General features: G+C 43.8%; 1 protein-coding gene across 5 annotated transcripts in view; it reads left to right on the forward strand.

Moving 5' to 3' along the window:
* Nucleotides 1–14,278, forward strand: part of gata2a (GATA binding protein 2a) — a 16,598-nt gene extending 2,320 nt beyond the window's left edge. For 2 of the 5 annotated variants that reach the window (XM_017305034.1, XM_008409600.2), the window contains 5 exons: nt 3,983–4,383; nt 5,207–5,776; nt 9,094–9,251; nt 12,713–12,838; nt 13,518–14,278. In XM_017305034.1, the coding sequence (XP_017160523.1) occupies nt 4,155–4,383; nt 5,207–5,776; nt 9,094–9,251; nt 12,713–12,838; nt 13,518–13,817 (1,383 nt within the window). In that variant the 5' untranslated portion in view covers nt 3,983–4,154 and the 3' untranslated portion in view covers nt 13,818–14,278. Of the gene's footprint in view, nt 1–3,386; nt 3,687–3,982; nt 4,384–4,602; nt 5,059–5,206; nt 5,777–9,093; nt 9,252–12,712; nt 12,839–13,517 lie in introns of those variants that run through there. The other 3 variants (XM_008409598.2, XM_008409601.2, XM_008409602.2) reach the window with 3 other exon arrangements.
* Nucleotides 14,279–18,716: the final 4,438 nt, after the last annotated feature.

An 18,716-nucleotide genomic window follows, 5' to 3' on the forward strand; every position in this document is an offset into this window, starting at 1 on the left:
CACACACACACACACACACACACACACACACACACACACACCTCTCCATGCAGAGCTGGGCGCTGCAGTCACACACACCTCCACTCCGGATAATGATGGATGACTGTGCCCAATGGGAACAAACAGGTAGATAAAGCCAATCCCATTTAATAACGCCGTGGATCGGAATGATAATCTTGTTGTTCATTAGCCACTGCGGCCGCACGGCGACGCGGCCACCTCGGAATCCCCCTCGCCGCCGCTCGTGCAGGAGGCGTTATGAGGTGGAAGTGTCCTCCGGCAAAGGCGTAGGACAGGGTAGCATCCTTGGGTGAAAACAATAATGCTGTGTCCTTGAGAGAAACGGAAAGCAGCAGCGTGTCCCTCCCCTCCACTCACTCCACACCCTCACCTCCGACACACTCCCCCATCTTTTGTTGGGGCGCATATACAAATGGGATTAATGAAGGTATGAATTACAGAGAGCTAAATCCTGCAGAGTAATCCATTTGGCAAACACACAAACAACAATGGGCATGCGGCAGCCGCTCTCCTGAGCCTGGGCCTGCGGTGTTTAACGCAGCCTAGACAACACAGGCTGACCACTTGGCTCGGTGACACCTTACAGTGTCCATATAAAGTGTCCTTTCACTGCAAAACCGCAAGACCAACAGCATCAGCAGCCACTCAGGATCCAGGCTCAAACAGGGGCGAGCCATTAGATCCTACAGGCTCAGCGATTAGCCAAACTCAGAGACACTAAATTCCTGTAAGTAATACTTTACTGATGACTGACTGATAACTGATAATCTATGAAATACATTCAGTTACAGGACAGGATATGAGGGTAAGAATGTTCTTATACTCACCCCTGCCTAATTTTACCCTTTTTTTCCTCCCTATTCTGGAATGCAAGTTACCATAGACTGATGAAACAGAGACTGCTGGATTAAACTAATAATGCTGGAAACATTTAAATTGGATATATTTTTGGGTAAATTTTTTAAATGTCTTTTAAAAAACAACACATTTAGTCAAACTATAAAACAACAATTCCAAATTGCTACATTTCTACTAATTATTTTGTTAATTTTTCTCCTCTGGTTTGTTCTCCCATCCTAAAAAGAAACAGATAAGTGGTTTAAGATTAAGTTGTAAAACATTAGTGTAACTGTAAGGAGTCCTGACAACAAAAGCAAAAGCTATCATGTCAAGATAATTACTTCAGCTCAGCTTGTTAAGAAGCTGCAGCTAGTTTAGCTAGTTTAGCTAGTTTAGCGACAATTCTAAACAAGCCAAGGTTTGCTAGCTGTATACAAACCTAAGTTCTTGCTTTGACACAGAAACATTCTTGAGAAAAAACTCCAACTTCATTCTCATATTTTACCATTTTAAAATGTACAACCAGTAGGCTAAATTTCAAGATTTAGACAAGCAGATAGGAACTACATGTTATATTAAACGTAAGAACAGGAAGTCCTCTGACACAGTGATTCCCCAAATTTCAAGCAAAATAAAAATGTAAGAAGGTCATGACCCCAACTCTTGTTTGAACATACAGGCATTTTTACCAAGATGGTCAAAAAACGGTACAATGACAACATCAACAGCTGTCATATTAACCACCATGTTTGTCCTGTTCTTCAACTTTACAGCATTTCTAATATCCATAAGCTCTCTAATCGTCATTTTTGGTATTTCGTAAGAGTACCTCCTGACCCCAAAGTTACGTTTTTGTGATCTCAGGTGGGGCCTTGGAAGCTACTTCTCTAACAGGTAGAAAACCGTCCACTGGGCTGGTACGAAACATCCAGGTGTCGTGAGTTCTTACCTGAAAACGTTGGGTACAAAACAAACAAATGATCAACATTCAAAAGGACAAGCAATGTATTATTAAAAACTCTATTTTGACGTAGACATGGCAATAAAAAACAAAAAACCCTTATAGTTGTGAAACTATTAATCCATTGTAATTTATATGTAAACAAATCTTGTTTGTTATGGCACCAAAACTGATTGTAGTGCAAGTCAGAATGTGGTTTCCTTTAAGTTAAAGTCATTTTAAAGCTTTAAGAGTTCCAAAAATAAACTGATGTTATTCAACCGTTATTGAACATTACACTTAAAAACTTATGCTCAACTAAAATTCAAATAATTAATATTTAATACCATACTAAATTCTTTTTTATAGTGTAATCTTCCTTCTATTCCTGCCATTGCACACACCCAGACTAATTTGTTGATTTTAAGAGTTGACAAACTCAAAGGGGCCAAGCTCATCGGCCCCTTGCCCCTGGCAACATGCCAGTGATTTAATGACTGCTGACTGACACACACACGTACACACACATTCACACACAACGAACCAGGAGTGTATGATGGCTGCTCTAATGACCTGAACAGAGGCGTCGTTTAATGGAGGGACTTCTACCTGCTAGAATGTTCACAGCCACAGGTACCTAAAGTCTCACGTCACTCAGTCCACTGCACATTTTTCTGACGTCAGATCAAGGCGTCTGTGTGTCGGATAGTAAATGCCCCGGGCAACCTCCATTTTTTTTTTTTTTTTTTTTTTTTTGGTACGTGTCAACCACTGTCGCGAGCAACCAACCGCATGTTGCGCATTTCAAGTTTTATCTAACCGTATTAAAAAAAAAAAAGAAAAAAAAGAAAGAAAAAGAAGCTAAACACGCCTATCGGTGTAAACGTAACCCGCCATTTTTTATTTGTTCTGAGTAGTTTTGAGTCCTCGCGCAGGTGAGGCCTCGCGCCCATCTTCTGCGGCCTCCCTCGCGGCTCCCTGCGGGCGCATATGCAGAGTGGCTCCGACTGGCCGAACCCTGTTTCCTCAGGAGGAATGTCCCGCTCCTAATTAAAGACAATTAGGCCGCTCCCCTCACAATGCAAAGAAGTCCAGTTTAAGGGGGTCATAAATTCACTCCTCCTCTGTTGGTGGAAGAGGCGCTATAATCGCTGTTTATTTACATAACAGCCCTATACAAACAATAGCACTTACTTGTTATTATTATGATTATGATTAGAGAGCTATAACACACCCAATTAATCTCATCTTGCATCCGGATAGGTAACGAGTAAAACAAGATCTCTGTCCTCTCGACTGCTTAATGCAGGAAAAGGGAATTGTTCTTTTTATTTGAAATCATAATAATACTGTGCAAGCAGAATTTCCTCCCTACGTTTGACGTCTGTCTTTAAGCTCTTAAAAACGCTTATTGGTTATATATATATATAAAACAAAGTTCACTCCGTTTGAGCTTCTGGCGAGAGAGAAGGAGAGAGAGAGAAGAAGAGAGAGAGAGAAGAAGAGAGAGAGGAGAGAGAGAGCGAGAGAAAGACAACATAAAGTGGGCTGCTGATTGATAAGTCGTTTAGTTTTGTGGGGGTTGAGGAGAAATAGAGAAATTTAAAAGCAGGGAGAAGAGAGAGCGAGGATGCGGCGAGCCAATTGTGGCAGCGCGCTCCGTGATTGGCGCAGAGCGACGCTCCACCCCGTCCAGGCTTGATATGGGAATTTACTGGCGCCAGCCGCATCAGTCTGCGCCACATCTCATTAATGAGCCCGAGCTCTGCACGGATCAAGAGGTTTAGCACATCCAGCCTGCGTTTTGTGCGTGTATGTGTGTGTGTGTGTGTGTGAGAGAGAGAGAGAGTGTGTGTGTCCCGTCAGCTGATCGGAACCTCAACAGGTAGCTACTTACCGCAAACGGGACAGAACTTTTCCCTGCGTTTTTTTTTGTGTGTGTTTCTTGTCTTTATTTTTTGCAGACACGGGATGTGCTTTAAGACTCACACACTCACACACACACACACATACACACACACACAGCTGTGCTCTTTACTTTGCCAAAGCCGCAAGGACCCGCTAAAGCTCACTTCACGTCACTCGATACGAGTAGATAAAACACGCAGGACGCTCCTTGTTTTCCGTGGAAGGAGGGATGCAGAGGTGAAAAGTTAACGCTTTGCTCTCATCACTTTGCAGGTCATCGCTGAAGGAGAAGGAGGGACGCGGCGCTATTTAAGGATTCTATTTCTAAAGCCGACAAACAGCTGGGAACTATACACTGCAAAGAGGAGAGCGAACTGACCGATCAGGAGACGGAATCGGAGGGGGCGAGGGGGGGGAGAAAAAAAAAGAGAGAGAGAGCCTAGCCATGGAGGTCGCAGCCGCGGATCAGTCGCGGTGGATGGCGCACCATCACGCGGTGCTGAACGGCCAGCACCCGGATTCCCATCACCACAGTCTGAGCCACAACTACATGGAGCCGATGGCGCCTTTGCTGCCCCAGGACGAGGTTGACATGTTTCTGAACCACTTGGACTCCCAAGGGAACCCTTACTACACCAACTCCCGGGCGAGGGTGACGTACAGCCAGGCACACGGTGAGGACGAGCGCGGGTTTATAGAACAATACGAAATGTAAGGGACCTAGCGATGAAAGTAAAAAGAGTTATCACAAAAATAAATTATATACAGTCGTATGTGTGTCACTCAATATAATAATAATAATAATAATAATAATAATAATAATAATAATAATAATAATAATAATAATAATAATAATAATTTCATTAAAATGAATTCAATAATAATTAAAAGAAATTGTGATAAAATTGTAAAAAGCTCCTCCTTACATTTCTGGGCCAATTCACTGACATAAAAGGGATTTCTAGCAAATGACAGCGAGAGGAAAGGGAAGTATGTCACTTAACCCCTCCGTGTTGGGGCAGGGGTTCTGCAAAGAGAGAAAGAGAGAGAGAGGCACTTCCCGGATATAAAATAAAAACCGCAAATTTACTAATAACAATCTTTAGTCCGAGAGCTGCAGCAGGGAGGAAAAGATAGCCAGCCTGTACAAGCTGTCCAGACCTGGAGCTGCTTTTATCTGCGATCAGCGGGACTTTATTGTTTTAACAACAATGGGCCTGTTGTCATTTTAGTAAAACGAGGCCTATATGATTATATAGTAATTAGATCTACAATTTAAAACCGGCCTGAACGTTTTATTTACGTCTGGAACTAAATGTCGGATTTGAGTCACTTTGAGGTTTTAGCTGGTGAGATCTTTTACTTTAACTTTTACAACTTGTCTCAGGATTGTTATGTTCTTAAAGCTGTGGAATAAAATGTGGCATGTATGCTGATTGTATTACAAAGAATTCAATAATAATTTTGTAAAAAAAAACAAACAAACTGTATTTTCAGCTCGCCTCACTGGAAACCAGGTTTGCCGGCCACACCTCATCCACAGCCCCGGCATCCCCTGGCTGGACCCCGGGAAAGCCGCCCTGTCCGCCGCGCACCACCACAACGCATGGGCGGTCAGCCACTTTAGCAAACCCGGCCTCCACCCCGCCAGCTCCGGATACCCGTGCAGCAGCAGCGCCGGCACGGCCTCCGTGTCCTCGCTCACCCCCGCGTCCCACTCCAGCCCGCACCTCTACAGCTTCCCCCCGACCCCTCCGAAAGACGTCTCCCCGGACCCGGGCCCCACCTCCCCGACCTCCACCAGGATGGACGAGAAGGACTCAATCAAGTACCAGGTGCCGCTGACGGATGGCATGAAAATGGAGAGCTGCAGTCCGCTCCGCGGCGGCCTAGCCTCCATGAACGGCCAGACCGCGGCCACGCATCACCCCATCCCGACCTACCCGACCTACTCGCTCCCCACGCCCCACGAATACAGCGGCAGCCTCTTCCACCCGGGCAGCCTGCTCGGCGGGTCTTCCTCCAGCTTTACGCCCAAATGCAAAAGCAAAGCCAGGTCGAGCTCAGGTGAGTCTCTGATGTTTTCGTTCCTCCGCATTATTATCATCAGATTATTAAGCCAATTAAAACGATTTATATTCATATTCACCCGATCCAGCCTGTTAAAGAGCGCATACATGTTTTATCTGGCACGGTAATAATGTTAGAGTTGTTGTTGTTGTTAAACATGCGGATATAATTGTGTATGCATTGCCTTGAGGGTATTTGCATATTTTGCCTGAGCTCAGATTTGGACCTAAAATCCCTCACTGTGCAGTTTTTACATTTGTTTGCCGCTCTGTCAAAACAAAAAAAAAAAAAATGAGAGGAAAAAAGAAAAAAAAAATTTCATTTCTACGCAACATTTCCTCTCCGACACCTCTTATCTTTGTTCAGTCTCACTCTTTGCAACTTAACTTTAACGGGGGGGGGTGGAGTGGGAGGATGGTGTGTGTGTGTGTGTGTGTGTGGGTGGGTGTCAGTTCAAGAAGCAATCCACTTCAGGATGAAAGCTTTCAATCCAATCACGGCGATTTAAGATAAAAAAAGGAACTTTAATTGTTCAACTAATCGATTATTCGTGAACATCTCAGATTCCTCTGCGTGTTTTCAATGGAATTATTGTGTTTTCATTGTGCAATTATTAGACGAAACTGACAGAACTTTGCAGCGACTCATCCGGTTCTTTTGGTTACCCTATGTCACCACAAACCGCCTAATTGCTGCTGCTTCTTCTTCTTCTCTTTCGTGCCACAGACTATTTTCTTTTTGCCTTTTAAACGTGGCCTTTTACTGCGCTTCGAAAATAAAGCAGTCACGACGCCCTGACTCCTGCCATATCCTGTATACCTCCAAGTGAACAAATCACGACCTCCACCCCCCAACACCACCCCCTCACCCCAACCCCCCGCCCACCGCTCTCCACAGTCCTAACAAAGCCCAGGCGACAGAGTCCTGCTGTTTGTGTTTTTAAGCCTGGCCTTGGCCCAGTACGTCCACAGTGGTGGACCCTCTTCTCTGTGAAGATGAGAATGCATTTTGCAGAGCATTGAGTAATCATCATCGGGCGCAGTTTTTTTTTTTTTTTCCATTCTTGCACTTAAAAGTCTCAAGGTGTTAATATTATTTTTTTTCTTACATGTTTTTGGTTTAGGGGAATTGTACGACTCTGTGTGTTCTCCACTAATGGGAAACCAAGTGAAAATAGTGATAGAAAAAAAAACAAATCTTGTAATGAGTCAGTAATTTCCCCACATTGTTTCACTTGGTTTTCCATTGAATTAACAGACAAAGAATGCCTTGCAGCATTAGCAGCTTGTTAACTACTAATACACCAGTCAGATATGACTACGCTCATTTGTAGGTCAAATTCTGGCAAATCTTATATATTTTTTGCCCATAGTTTCATGCATCAAAAAAGAGATGCACTGTGGGACAGCTTTTCATATTTCTCTGAGTTTTGACAATCTGATTCTAAATTTGACCTTTTTCACTATTTTTACTCTAAGCAATAATGAATATAACACAGAAAATGCGCTGCAGGTTCCTTCATAAATGGCATAATTAAATTCTAATTAAAAAAAGTTTAAAAAATAAAAGGTCCACCTTAGTAATTTCCATCTCTGACTAGATCATTTCTGCTGTTGAAAAAATCTCTTTAGTTTTGTGATAATCAGTCGTCCAGAAATTGGTAAATTTTCTCTTGATTGTCTCTGATATATGTTTGGCTGGTTAAGTAAAGAAAATTTAGATTTAAAAAAAATCTATTTATTAAATGTATTAAAAATCAAAATTTTTAGTCCATAAATGCCTAAACCTACAACATTCACTTTGCACTGAGCTAGAGACTAAAGGGACGTGAGATTTGACACGTAAACGGACACAATCTTGCAGTATCCTGTTTTCTCTATCAAAGAAATTTCAGATTAGGTTTTATCTTTTAATTTTTACTGAAAAAAAAAAAAAACGAACCATCAGAACTGGCAAGTCAGATTTCAAAGAAAATTGGCAATAGGCATCAGCAAAGGAGAAGCTTGATAGGTGCATCTCTGCTGTTAACAAATCGTTCCGGATGCAGTTGTGCAAATTATCAGCGCTGTCATCTCTCTAAACTACACCTGGGAAAATGCTGGCCGCCCGACAATTGGGAGTGAATATGAGCTGTTGTGGCAGGAGAAATGCTATAGTGTGACATTTAAAACAAGCCAGTCAGTCTTTGCCCGAGTCAGTAACACAAACATATCTGCTGTACGGCATTCAAAAAAAAAAAAAAGGCCTCTTATCTGTCAAACTCTCTGCCCGGTGTCCGTAATGTTGATTGACTGTTGTACAAAATGCCACAATGACATTTCAGCTGTCAGCACGAACACCTTGCAGTCCTGCGGCTTCCTGTCGAACTGACCTCAAACCGAGAGCTCTTCCCCCATCTGACTTTCTTGTGCTCGGTGCTTCTTCACCCTTCCCATTTTCTTTTCTTATTTCGACACAATGTGTTGCATAAAACAGAACATAGAAGTCACGGTTGATGAATATTTGCAGCTTTAATGAGGGCCTCTTCAGTCTGGTCGCCGGACTTGTGAAACACTTAAGAGGAAGGAGAAGGGAGGACTAAGAATGATGCATTTCAAAAGGAGAGCCTAGCTTTGTACTCAGGTCAGATTCCATTGTAGAGCAAAGGGTGGGACTTTGGGTGTCGCTGGCTTTATAACAGGAATAATGAGATGGTGCTCTGGGGAAAAATAGGGATTCTTGAAGTGAATTGTCTGTTTAGCAATAGACTGTTTGAAGTCAAACCTGTAAGGGAGAGATGAGGACATGGACGGAAGATTAAAAAAGCAGATTTTTTTCTCTCTCTCGCTTTTTTTTTTTTCAAAGAATGAGCATTTGTGGTTTGAAACCAGCTCAAAGTCATTATTAGCAGCCAAGTGACATGCAAGCCTTTCGTCAAGCCCTGCGACACTGTCTGCCACATTTAATACCTCCAACTCGCACTAATGCTTCCTCTCATGGGTGCCCACTGAGTTGATAAATAATGTAATCCTAATTTGATGGTGTGTCTCATTCTTCTTGTTGGACACCTCTGGACATGCTCTCGCTGCCTCTGGATCGGTTTACACGGAGCTGTTTGTGTCCGTGACAACCACTCACACTTTGCTACACCTGCACGCCAATGCGGACATTGTCCCCGAAGCCGGGCGGATTTTCTCTTCATGTTACAGTGCCATCTGGGGTCACCCGGCGTGGGTCGGCTGCCCGAAAGCGCCGGACAGCTGCCACATGTGCAGCCTCTGACAGAAGGTGAACTTTTTAATTATATAAAATTTCCTTCCCTTGTCTTCCTCTTGAACTATATGCAGAGGGTCGAGAGTGCGTGAACTGCGGCGCCACGTCCACCCCTCTGTGGCGGCGGGACGGCACCGGCCACTACCTGTGCAACGCCTGCGGACTGTACCACAAGATGAACGGCCAGAACCGACCTCTCATCAAGCCCAAGCGAAGACTGGTGAGTCTCTCGACTCTTGCTCTACGCCCCGAAGTTGTGTGCTCCGAGAGCCGGCTACCCAAATATGAGCACAAAGCAGATGCCGGCAGCACAATTCCAGGAAAGTTATATTTTCCCTATGATCTTCCTGGAATTGTTTGTCCCTCTCGCCCCCCGACGAGCCGCCTTCACGGCCTGTTACAATACTGCTACTATTGCCATTGTTCCTGCTATCGTTATTGCTGGTACTTCTGATACTGTTACTGATACTGATGCCCAGGCTGCTTGAGTTAACACCATGATGGAGTCAATGGAGCAGTGGGAGGAGGATGCTCACATCTATCTATCTATCTATCTATCTATCTATCTATCTATCTATCTATCTATCTATCTATCTATCTATCTATCTATCTATCTATCTATCTATCTATCNATCTATCTATCTATCTATCTATCTATCTATCTATCTATCTATCTATCTATCTATCTATCTATCTATCTATCTATCTATCTATCTATCTATCTATCATTGTACATGCTGCTTCATCATCCTTTCCTACTTGTAAATAAGCAGTTTAATACCCATGTACTTAAATCGTTGCATATGATTATTTTATTTTATTTTTCCCTGTATTTGAATCTGTTTATGAATTATGGCACTAAATAGTCATGAAAATGCTCAAATCTCATGTGTATCTTAATTTATTTGCATTTTACAGTGTGCACTATTTACATTACACTGTTACACTGTTTGTTTTGGTTCTGATTCTCGTTTGAGTCAAAAGACTATTAAAATATGACATTTGAAACTCTGACCAAACAAAAATAACTCTAACCAACCTCCTGGTGGTGGACATTGTTATTTATGACAGTATTTCGTGGTCAGGCTCCTTACAGTAAACTATGAGGAGATAAAAAAAAATTGGGTACAAAATGTCTTCACATTGGGTATGAATAGAATGTTCTGCTGGAGAACAGGACCATTTACTATTGAACACGTGTCTGTCACCCCTTATTTTATTGCTATGGTTGGGTCAAATTAATAAATTACCCATACCACTAGCATCACTACTACAAATAACATCAGCAGGTCAATGTTATTGCGTCAGATTATTCCAAAGGTCCTGATCAAAATGTTCTCATAAACATTAGCTGGTAATTAGTCTCGCCATGAGACGATCTCTGAAGATATTTCTGATCGGCTCTTTTTCTATTTATTTTTTCCCTCCCTCCGCCTCCATCACCTCCACGCCGTTCCTTCTCCATGAAAGCTCCATTAGCCCGCATTTTCCACTGCCCATGTGGCCGTGCTGCATTTTTGCATTTTCAGCTCAAGTGTTTTTCAGAGTTGTGTTCAAAGGGGCATCCAGTTGTTTCCTATCCGGATATCTGGCCGGGCCAGATAAGGAAGTCAGGCTCCCGGCTGTTTCCGCCTTCACCCGGCGCGCAGCATTCTCTGCGGCCGCGGCTGACATATACTGTAAAAGAGATTATCACAACACTGAAGGAGCCGCTTATGTGTGAAGAGACGGGCCGAGAGGGGCGGCCATTGGAAAAATAAATGGATTTATGGTCCTCCTCCTGTTTGTCATTCTGTGCGGACAGAGGTAAAATGTTAATGCGCGGTTGTTGTTTTTTTCTATATTTGTTTATAGAAAAAAAAACAACAGAAACGCGTATTTTGTGGAATAAAAAAAAGAGCGAGCATAAATGTTAGTGAACCGCCAACTCACCTGAAATTGATTTAAAAGGGAAAAACCTGAATGCTGCGTGTATTTAAAAAAAAAAAAAAAAAAAAAGAGAGAGAGAGAAGAGAACCGGAGGGGTTCGTGCGTGTTCGCTTAATGTTTCTCATTATGCGTGGAGAATTGATCCGCAATGGTTGCGGGAGCGCATTGTCGGTGAGGACACCGGCTCCGCTTACACAACCTGTAGCGCAGCTTTTCCTGGATCAGGACGCGCACCGGGACCCAGCCGGGTCCTCCATTACAAACTGGTAATAACCGGTTTCGTAACGCAACGCACAAATTACCTGCAGCGACACGCTGAAAAAAATTAGAATGTGCGAATTTGGTCAGATATTTGCGGAGCAAAATATATAAATATTTTTAGACATTATTGCAAGAATGCGCGGAGCCATTTCCTCCTCCCAAACTTATATGCAATAGCTTAAAAAAAGGCCACTTCGTACCCATGTAGCTATATGGTTGGCTTCTCTATGAACCAAAGATGAATGACCGTTACACACATATTAATCTTATTAGCTGCATGTTATTTTCATAATTGTATTTTCCACTAATAGTGATTCTAGATCTTTTTTGGGCCCGCTGACATACTCACCTCACAAACTAATCGGAACTCCAGGAGACGGAATAAATATTTTTTGAGGTCACATACCAACATTTCAGTGCAGTAAACGACGACTTAATGCAGAAAATCAATTCCAATCTCTGCTTGTTGTCGCAAAGTCAATATGAAACCATGAACACCGCAGAAGTACGAGGGGTGTCAAAAATGATCAGCACCCAAAGCAGGGGGATCTGAACCGCCACAAATGGAAACTGGTTGTAATACAGGTCGCAGAAAATTATATGCATTTAAATGACTTTTATGCACGTGTTGCTTCATAATATATAAAAATTAATGCAACAACAAAAATGCTTAAAATTGCTTTATTGGTACATGAGTATGAACGTGAACAAAATTCAATAGGAAGAAATGACAAGGTGTGTACAAAAAGTGGGCTTGAGGGGGAGAAACTTCAATTAATAATAATAATAACAATATTAATAAATTTGAATATTACGGCTTAATTGATGCAGTGTCTATATGGGAAATGATGACCACAGGTGTTTTTGGAGCATGCCGTCATAACACTGAACATTTGTGATTTATTAATTTTTTTATTGTTGTTATTTAAGGATTTATGTCTCTTTCGTTTTTATTTAAAGCAAAAAGTTATCTTGAAAACATAAAATTTTGTTCACATTGTTGCTTCCATCCAAATTTAGCAAAACAAAGACGTCGGTTTGATCAACTCCAACCACATTTAGATGTTAACAGTGGTGTTTTTAACCAGCCATCTTTCTGTTTGTACCAGAGGTTTCTAAAATTGGGGTCAGGACCTCATTCGGGGTCACAAACCAACAAATCTGAGGTCCTGGGTTCCTCTTCGTGAGTCAAAGTAAACGGGGACAATTAGTTTAAAACCACCTTCAAAAGAGATGGAAGCAGTGTATGCAAATAGATAAATAAAATATATTTACAGTGGTGATATGTAGAGATATTATTTATACTGTCGCAGTCAGCCGACAGGGTCAGAGGTTTACTGTCATTTTGCAGGTTGGAACCACTTTAGAGAACAGACACTGTCGTCTTAACCACATGTTGCCCAGGGGTGTTGCGCCCAAACCGACCTGTTCAGTACGACATAATGGAGCATTATTTACAATGTTTACGTTCACTCTGTCTGCTCTCCTCAGTCTGCTGCGAGACGTGCAGGCACCTGCTGTGCGAACTGCCAGACCACCACCACCACCCTGTGGAGGCGCAACGGGAACGGAGACCCGGTGTGTAATGCCTGCGGCCTCTACTTCAAACTACACAACGTAAGTAAGCTTAGAGAGTGGACACACACCCACACAAAAAGACTTTCACCCAAGTGTGGAGTTTTGGGGGGGAAGAGGGTTGAAGGTGGTGCTTAACCGGTTAAGTGGGCGGACAGCGTGTATCGATTTAGGAGTGTGCAAGCAGAGCCTGCTCACCCTGTCGTGCAGAACCCACACCGGTCGTCTCTTTTTATTAATCCGTCGTTGTTTCAATGGGGGGCGTTACTCCCCGGAGAGACTGCCGGGTGGGACTGTCATTCAGTGTAACGGCGTCGGTTACACTGATGAGGATTTGTCTGAGGCTGCTCCTTTCACACCCAGCCTGTGCTCGTCCCCATGAATTCATATTGACCAGGAAGGTTCTGTTTGGCTCAGACAATTAGACAAAAGCTAAGATAAAACGCCCCTGACTGGCCCCAGAATGCAGCCAGTGGACATGCAAAGCAGCTGCTCATTATTTATGGGGTTTACTTTACACTGGTACGATTCATGAAGGGCAACTGCCATGACAGAAACGCCGTGTACATGATAATTGGCAGCAAGTGAGAGATTCCGGCTGACATTTTCGGCCGAAGTTGGGAAGCAAAAAACAACCTTGAAGCACAATGATGTAGCATTCACACTGTCAGAGCGTCTTTTGTTTGGCGTGCCTTGAGCTAATGTGCCTGCTCCTCAACAGGTCAACAGACCCTTGACCATGAAGAAGGAAGGCATCCAGACGCGCAACCGCAAGATGTCCAGCAAGTCCAAGAGGAACAAGCGGGCGGGGGACGGCTTTGACGAGCTCTCCAAGTGCATGCAAGACAAGGCCTCGCCCTTTGGAGCCGCGCCGGGCCTCACCAGCCACATGACCCACATGGGTCACCTTCCGCCCTTCAGCCACTCGGGACACATGCTGCCCACCCCCACGCCCATTCACCCGTCATTCGGTCACCCGCACCACTCCAATCGGTCGCCGGTCTGGGCCGAGCCTCACTGAGGTCGTCCCTCTCCGCCCCGCGGAACGCAGGACCTGCCACATCTCCACAGACACTAAACGGGGGACTTGTGTCCTGTACAGCGGTTGATTGGAGCGTAGCGGCTTTCAGTTGGACTGAATGACCGATGGCCTCGTCAGGCCACGGTCTCGCCGAGAGGGGGTGGCCGTCGCGAACTTTTGTGGACTCTGTGAAGAGCTAATGCGACGAGGGGGTTTGTCCGTTCCACCCACCTCCTCCGTCCCCCGAGGCAAGGGGGGCTGACAGGAGAGAAGTGAATGGAGAAGCTTGTCATTCTTTTTTGTTTTGCTTATTTTTACTAAGTCACTTTGGTACCCACCTCTCCCTGACCCTGTAACAGGAGACTCCAGAGAGGGCCTGAAAACAACCGCTGTTTCTCACCTCATGATCATAGAGTCATACTCCGAGATACGTGCACCTCGTCCATCCCTGCGCTGATGTTCAGAACWSMCRCMMWCACACACACACACACACACACACACACACACACACACACACACACACACACACACACACACACAGASKSWSTSSTKGGTGCTGGMAGMTGTCTTAMAGGCARMACTGCTGAAAGGCAACAACCAACCAGTRMYSYMTTCACATGCTGGATTGTGCACCACAGTGCTCACCTGTTTTTCATAACTGTTTTATGGGAAAAAGAAAAAAGAAGAAAAAAAAAACACACCCCAACACAGTAAATAGAGTGTTTATAAATGCTTAATTGCTATTATTGTTGTTATATTTGATGTTATAATTATTGCTACGATAATTTATTTTCACTCTTTAAACTTTCACCGGACACACATGGAAACGTATGATTTTAATTACATGGTTATTACGTAAAGAAAAACACTGACCTGTCTTGGGCGAATAAAAGTCCCTGAGCTGTACGTTTTTATCATTTTTTTCCATCTCACAAAGAAGAGAAAATAAAGTTTAATACTGAAGTAACGTATGTCTCTATGATTCTTACAGATGTACATCCTAGGAATCTGAGTGGAGAGAAAAGCAAAGATGAGGACCAAAAAAAAAAAAAACTGAAGGAATTTTACATGATTTGTTTAAAGAGGCTGCGATTTTCAATCGGGTCGCTTTGCAAAAGTATTCACACCTTTTGAAAGTGATTTGGTGTGATTGCATGCGCAAAAAGCAAAACAATGAAGGACGCATTTTTGAACTGGAAGGTAAATCATAAATTCATTTCCAATATTATAACAAAGGAAAGAGTGAACACTCTAGTGTGTATTTGTTTTCTGTCCATACTTGTGTTGTGACGGTACAAGCTTTGAATGGAGATATCTATGAACAATGTGTTGTCTAAACTGTCTAAATTTCTCACTTGGATTCAGGCCTAAACTTTGAGAAGGCCATTATGACTTACGAGTATACATTCAGTCCATCGTAATTTTGGCCGTTAAAGGTCGTAATGCAGAAAAATGAACATCGGATCCGGTCTCAAGCCTTTTGCAGGATCGAACAGGCATACTTCCAAGAGTTTCCTGTGCTTCGCTCCATCCATCTTCCAATCAACTCTGACCGCTTTCCCTGTCCCTGCAAAAGAAAAGCGTCCTCACATAACTAGGCGGCTGCCACCAGGCCTCACCATGGTGATGGTTCAGGCTTTTGTGCAGTGTGTGTTAATCATACAGACCTCTGACAGAAGACCAAAAGTTCTTCCACACGTTTCTTCTTGCTACTTTTTCAATGAAGGACAGATTCGTGGACTCCATAACTAAAAGTTGACTAAAATCTCCAAGCTCTCGATCTCAGTTTAGGTTGGATACCTACCGTGAATTGGTAGGTTACCGTGTATCGGTAACCTACCGATACCAGGTATCGGTAGGTTTCACTCCATTTTCAGACGATGCTGTGGACTGGGCTCTGGGCTGGGATGTTGTTTTAAACATTTTTCTTCCCCTGACCTGCTTGCAGTGTCACTTGGTCTTCATGGTGCCGTTTGTTCTCTAAAAACCCTTCGAGTCCTTCACAGAGCAGCTGGATTTACACTGGGATTAAATGACACACGGGGGATAAAGTTAATTTACAAATCATCTTCATCTTCTGAAGGTGACTGGTTGCACTGGGGTGTAAATGCAAAAACGACTCACATTTTCCAGAATTTTAATGTTTCATCTTCACTTTTTGAACCAACAAGTTATTGGCCTATCAGATAAAATCCTAATACGTTACAGAGAAGCTTGCGGTAAAAAGATTACATGCTATAAATACCTTTACAAGTTGCTGCCTTTTGCCTCCTCGAACGATCTTGTTTTCGGATGTGTCTCCTAATGAGTCCGCTTCTATGTTGGGCCTATTTTTTATTTTTTTTTGCGAAAGCAAGCGTGTTATTCTAAAATGTTTGTGTGGGACGGTACACATGGCTATTACGCTGAAGTTCCCCCTTCACAAAGAGTGGTTGGTCATTAAAATCATAAGCGGTATCAGATGCATCAAGAGAAGCTCTCTGATCCCTAAAGCGTGGTAATGCTTTGGTCAGGCTCCTCCTCTATCTGTGATGGCTCGTTGTTAAGAGAAGGCCTCTTTGTGGAGCGAAGGCCCCAGGCTGGACCATTGTGCCCAGACAGCAGGCTCCAGCGAAGGGCTCCGGAGTCACACACAGTCATGCATATGCGCGTACCCTCATGCTTACGCACATGCAGCCACAAATTCACACCCCTTCGTTTGACGAAACAACGCGCACAGGCGTCCCCCCTGTTTTTGCCGTTCAGAAGTCCCAAACGTTCTGTGTGAACTCGCGTGTGTGTGAAAAATACTGAGTCACGAGAGCCGTGTTTTTCTCACTCCCAGCGTCTGTCAGAGAGTAGCCCCCTTTCTCTCTCTTTTGGCCGTGGTGACTGGAGTGAGAGGAAGGACAGCGGGGTCTTTAGTGGGAGAGCGGAGAGGAAGGAAAGGCAATCAGGCGACCTGAGCAAACACGTGGGGGTCTGCTCAAACCCCTTCTCACACAGATGTGCTCGCAGCTGAGGCTGCCAGGAAGCAGGCGTCGACTCCGTTTCTTTCTCTTTGTTTATTTTTTGTGTGCTCTCTCTTTCTCTCTCTCTCTCTGTCTGCTCTCCCATGTTTTTTGTTTGCCTTGTGGTCTCCTCCTTTCTGTTTCGCTTGCCCCGTCTCTGCCTCCCATTTGGACGATTACAGTAAACCGAAGGGGGCGAGGGGACGGATTGAAGAAACTTTGAACACCGCCAAGCGACTAATGAGTCTGCTCGATTAGGGCCAATTTTAGGTCATCATTGCAGAGTTCAACATGCCCTCACACGCCCACAGCACAAACCGTCCGATTAAACGGTCTAAGCTAAAAGCGGACAGCTACCCCTTCCTGAACCCTCCACCCTGTTGACATCTGCTGGGGTTTTCCAGAGGTCTGGGCTGTTTAAATCGCGAAAAAAAAAGAAAAAGATCTGTCCAGGGACTTTTATAGGTACTGTTTTTGTTATCCAGCGTAGGCAAAATGCTGCATCATACACAGCTGTCCGCTTCAGAAACCCTGACAGTATGCAGGACCGGGTGGCTGCATCCAACCATCTGAGAGAGGAAGGGATCCTCTTGATTCAACGGCTGAGCACCGGTGAAAAATGCAACGCACGACTGGCAGCGAGCGGTCTGGCCATCTGTGTGCAGCGCGGCTCTGTGGGAGCTGGGCCGAGCGCCGAGGGCCGCGGCTCCAGTGGGCTGTGAGCCGCCGCAGCCGAAGGGTCCGCTCGGCTGGGCTTTGGCCGGGCTCCCAGAGAGCAAGCACTCTTCAGGGAGGCCCTCCGGAGGGAAGAAGCAGCCCTCCCAAAAATAATACAGCGGTCTGAAACACCAGAGACTCCCACATCACACATGAACATGCAAGTGCACGCACAGATGCGGACAAATTTATTGGTCTAGCAAAGAAGAAAAAAAACCTCAGAATAGTTTCGCTTTGAGTGTCAGAAGCAAAATTTCACAGTGGAAAGATTAGAGAAAACTTTCAATTGGACATCTATTAAGTGAAATAAAAGAAGAAAAAAAACTCCATGCTAAGATATAACTTTTTTGTTTGTTTTTTAAGTGAGTAGTGCCCCCAGAAAATGTAGGGGGGCACAGCTTTAAAAAAAAAAGATGTATCTGTGTACTTTTCTGTGACATGAACATTATTCTCTGCCAGCATTTTTTAAGACAGGGCTGTGGCCCCCCCGGACTCTTCCCTGAAGGTGCCACTGCCGGTGTCACAAATAATGAATCTGATAACAGAACAATAACAACAAATGTAGCTGAAGCATTTTTAGTCTATCTTCTTTTTTTTTCAAGTTAACCTCTGATCTTTCAATTAATAATCCATAATGTTCTGTTTAAATGCATGAGGTGTAAACATGACATGATGCAGAGGGCCTGGCTGCTCGGCTGAACGACAATCCAGCTTAGTTTTACCTCCATGCTCAGAGAGCAGGATGCTAAGTGAGGGAAAGACAAGAATCAAAACTTTTTGTTAGATAACTTCTGAAACGAGCGACCTTCTGGGGTCAAGGCTTTCTAACAGATATTACGTGTCGTCTACCTGACAATTGGTTCTTTTTTAGGGAGAGTCTTTAACTAGACTGATTAGATGAGACTAAAATTTAGCTAAAAGTAGGTGATGCACAAAGCAAAAGATAAATATGAGGAAAAAATAAGCATGGTGGAGGAGATGTCATGCTTTCTCCTCCACAGACCCTGGCAGCCGGTAACCTTGTTAGAGTTTATGAGCTCTTTGAAATACCAGGAAGAATAAAAAAAAAAAAAAGGTGCCAGAAAGCTGAAAATGGCTTACAGATCTTAAAGCGAGATAATGATAAAAAAAAACATGTCGAAATCGACAAGGAAATGGTTCAACAGACACAAAATTAACCAACTGAGCACTG

Source organism: Poecilia reticulata, linkage group LG5, assembly GCF_000633615.1.
Source record: "Poecilia reticulata strain Guanapo linkage group LG5, Guppy_female_1.0+MT, whole genome shotgun sequence".
In the NCBI taxonomy this organism is placed as follows: domain Eukaryota; kingdom Metazoa; phylum Chordata; class Actinopteri; order Cyprinodontiformes; family Poeciliidae; genus Poecilia; species Poecilia reticulata.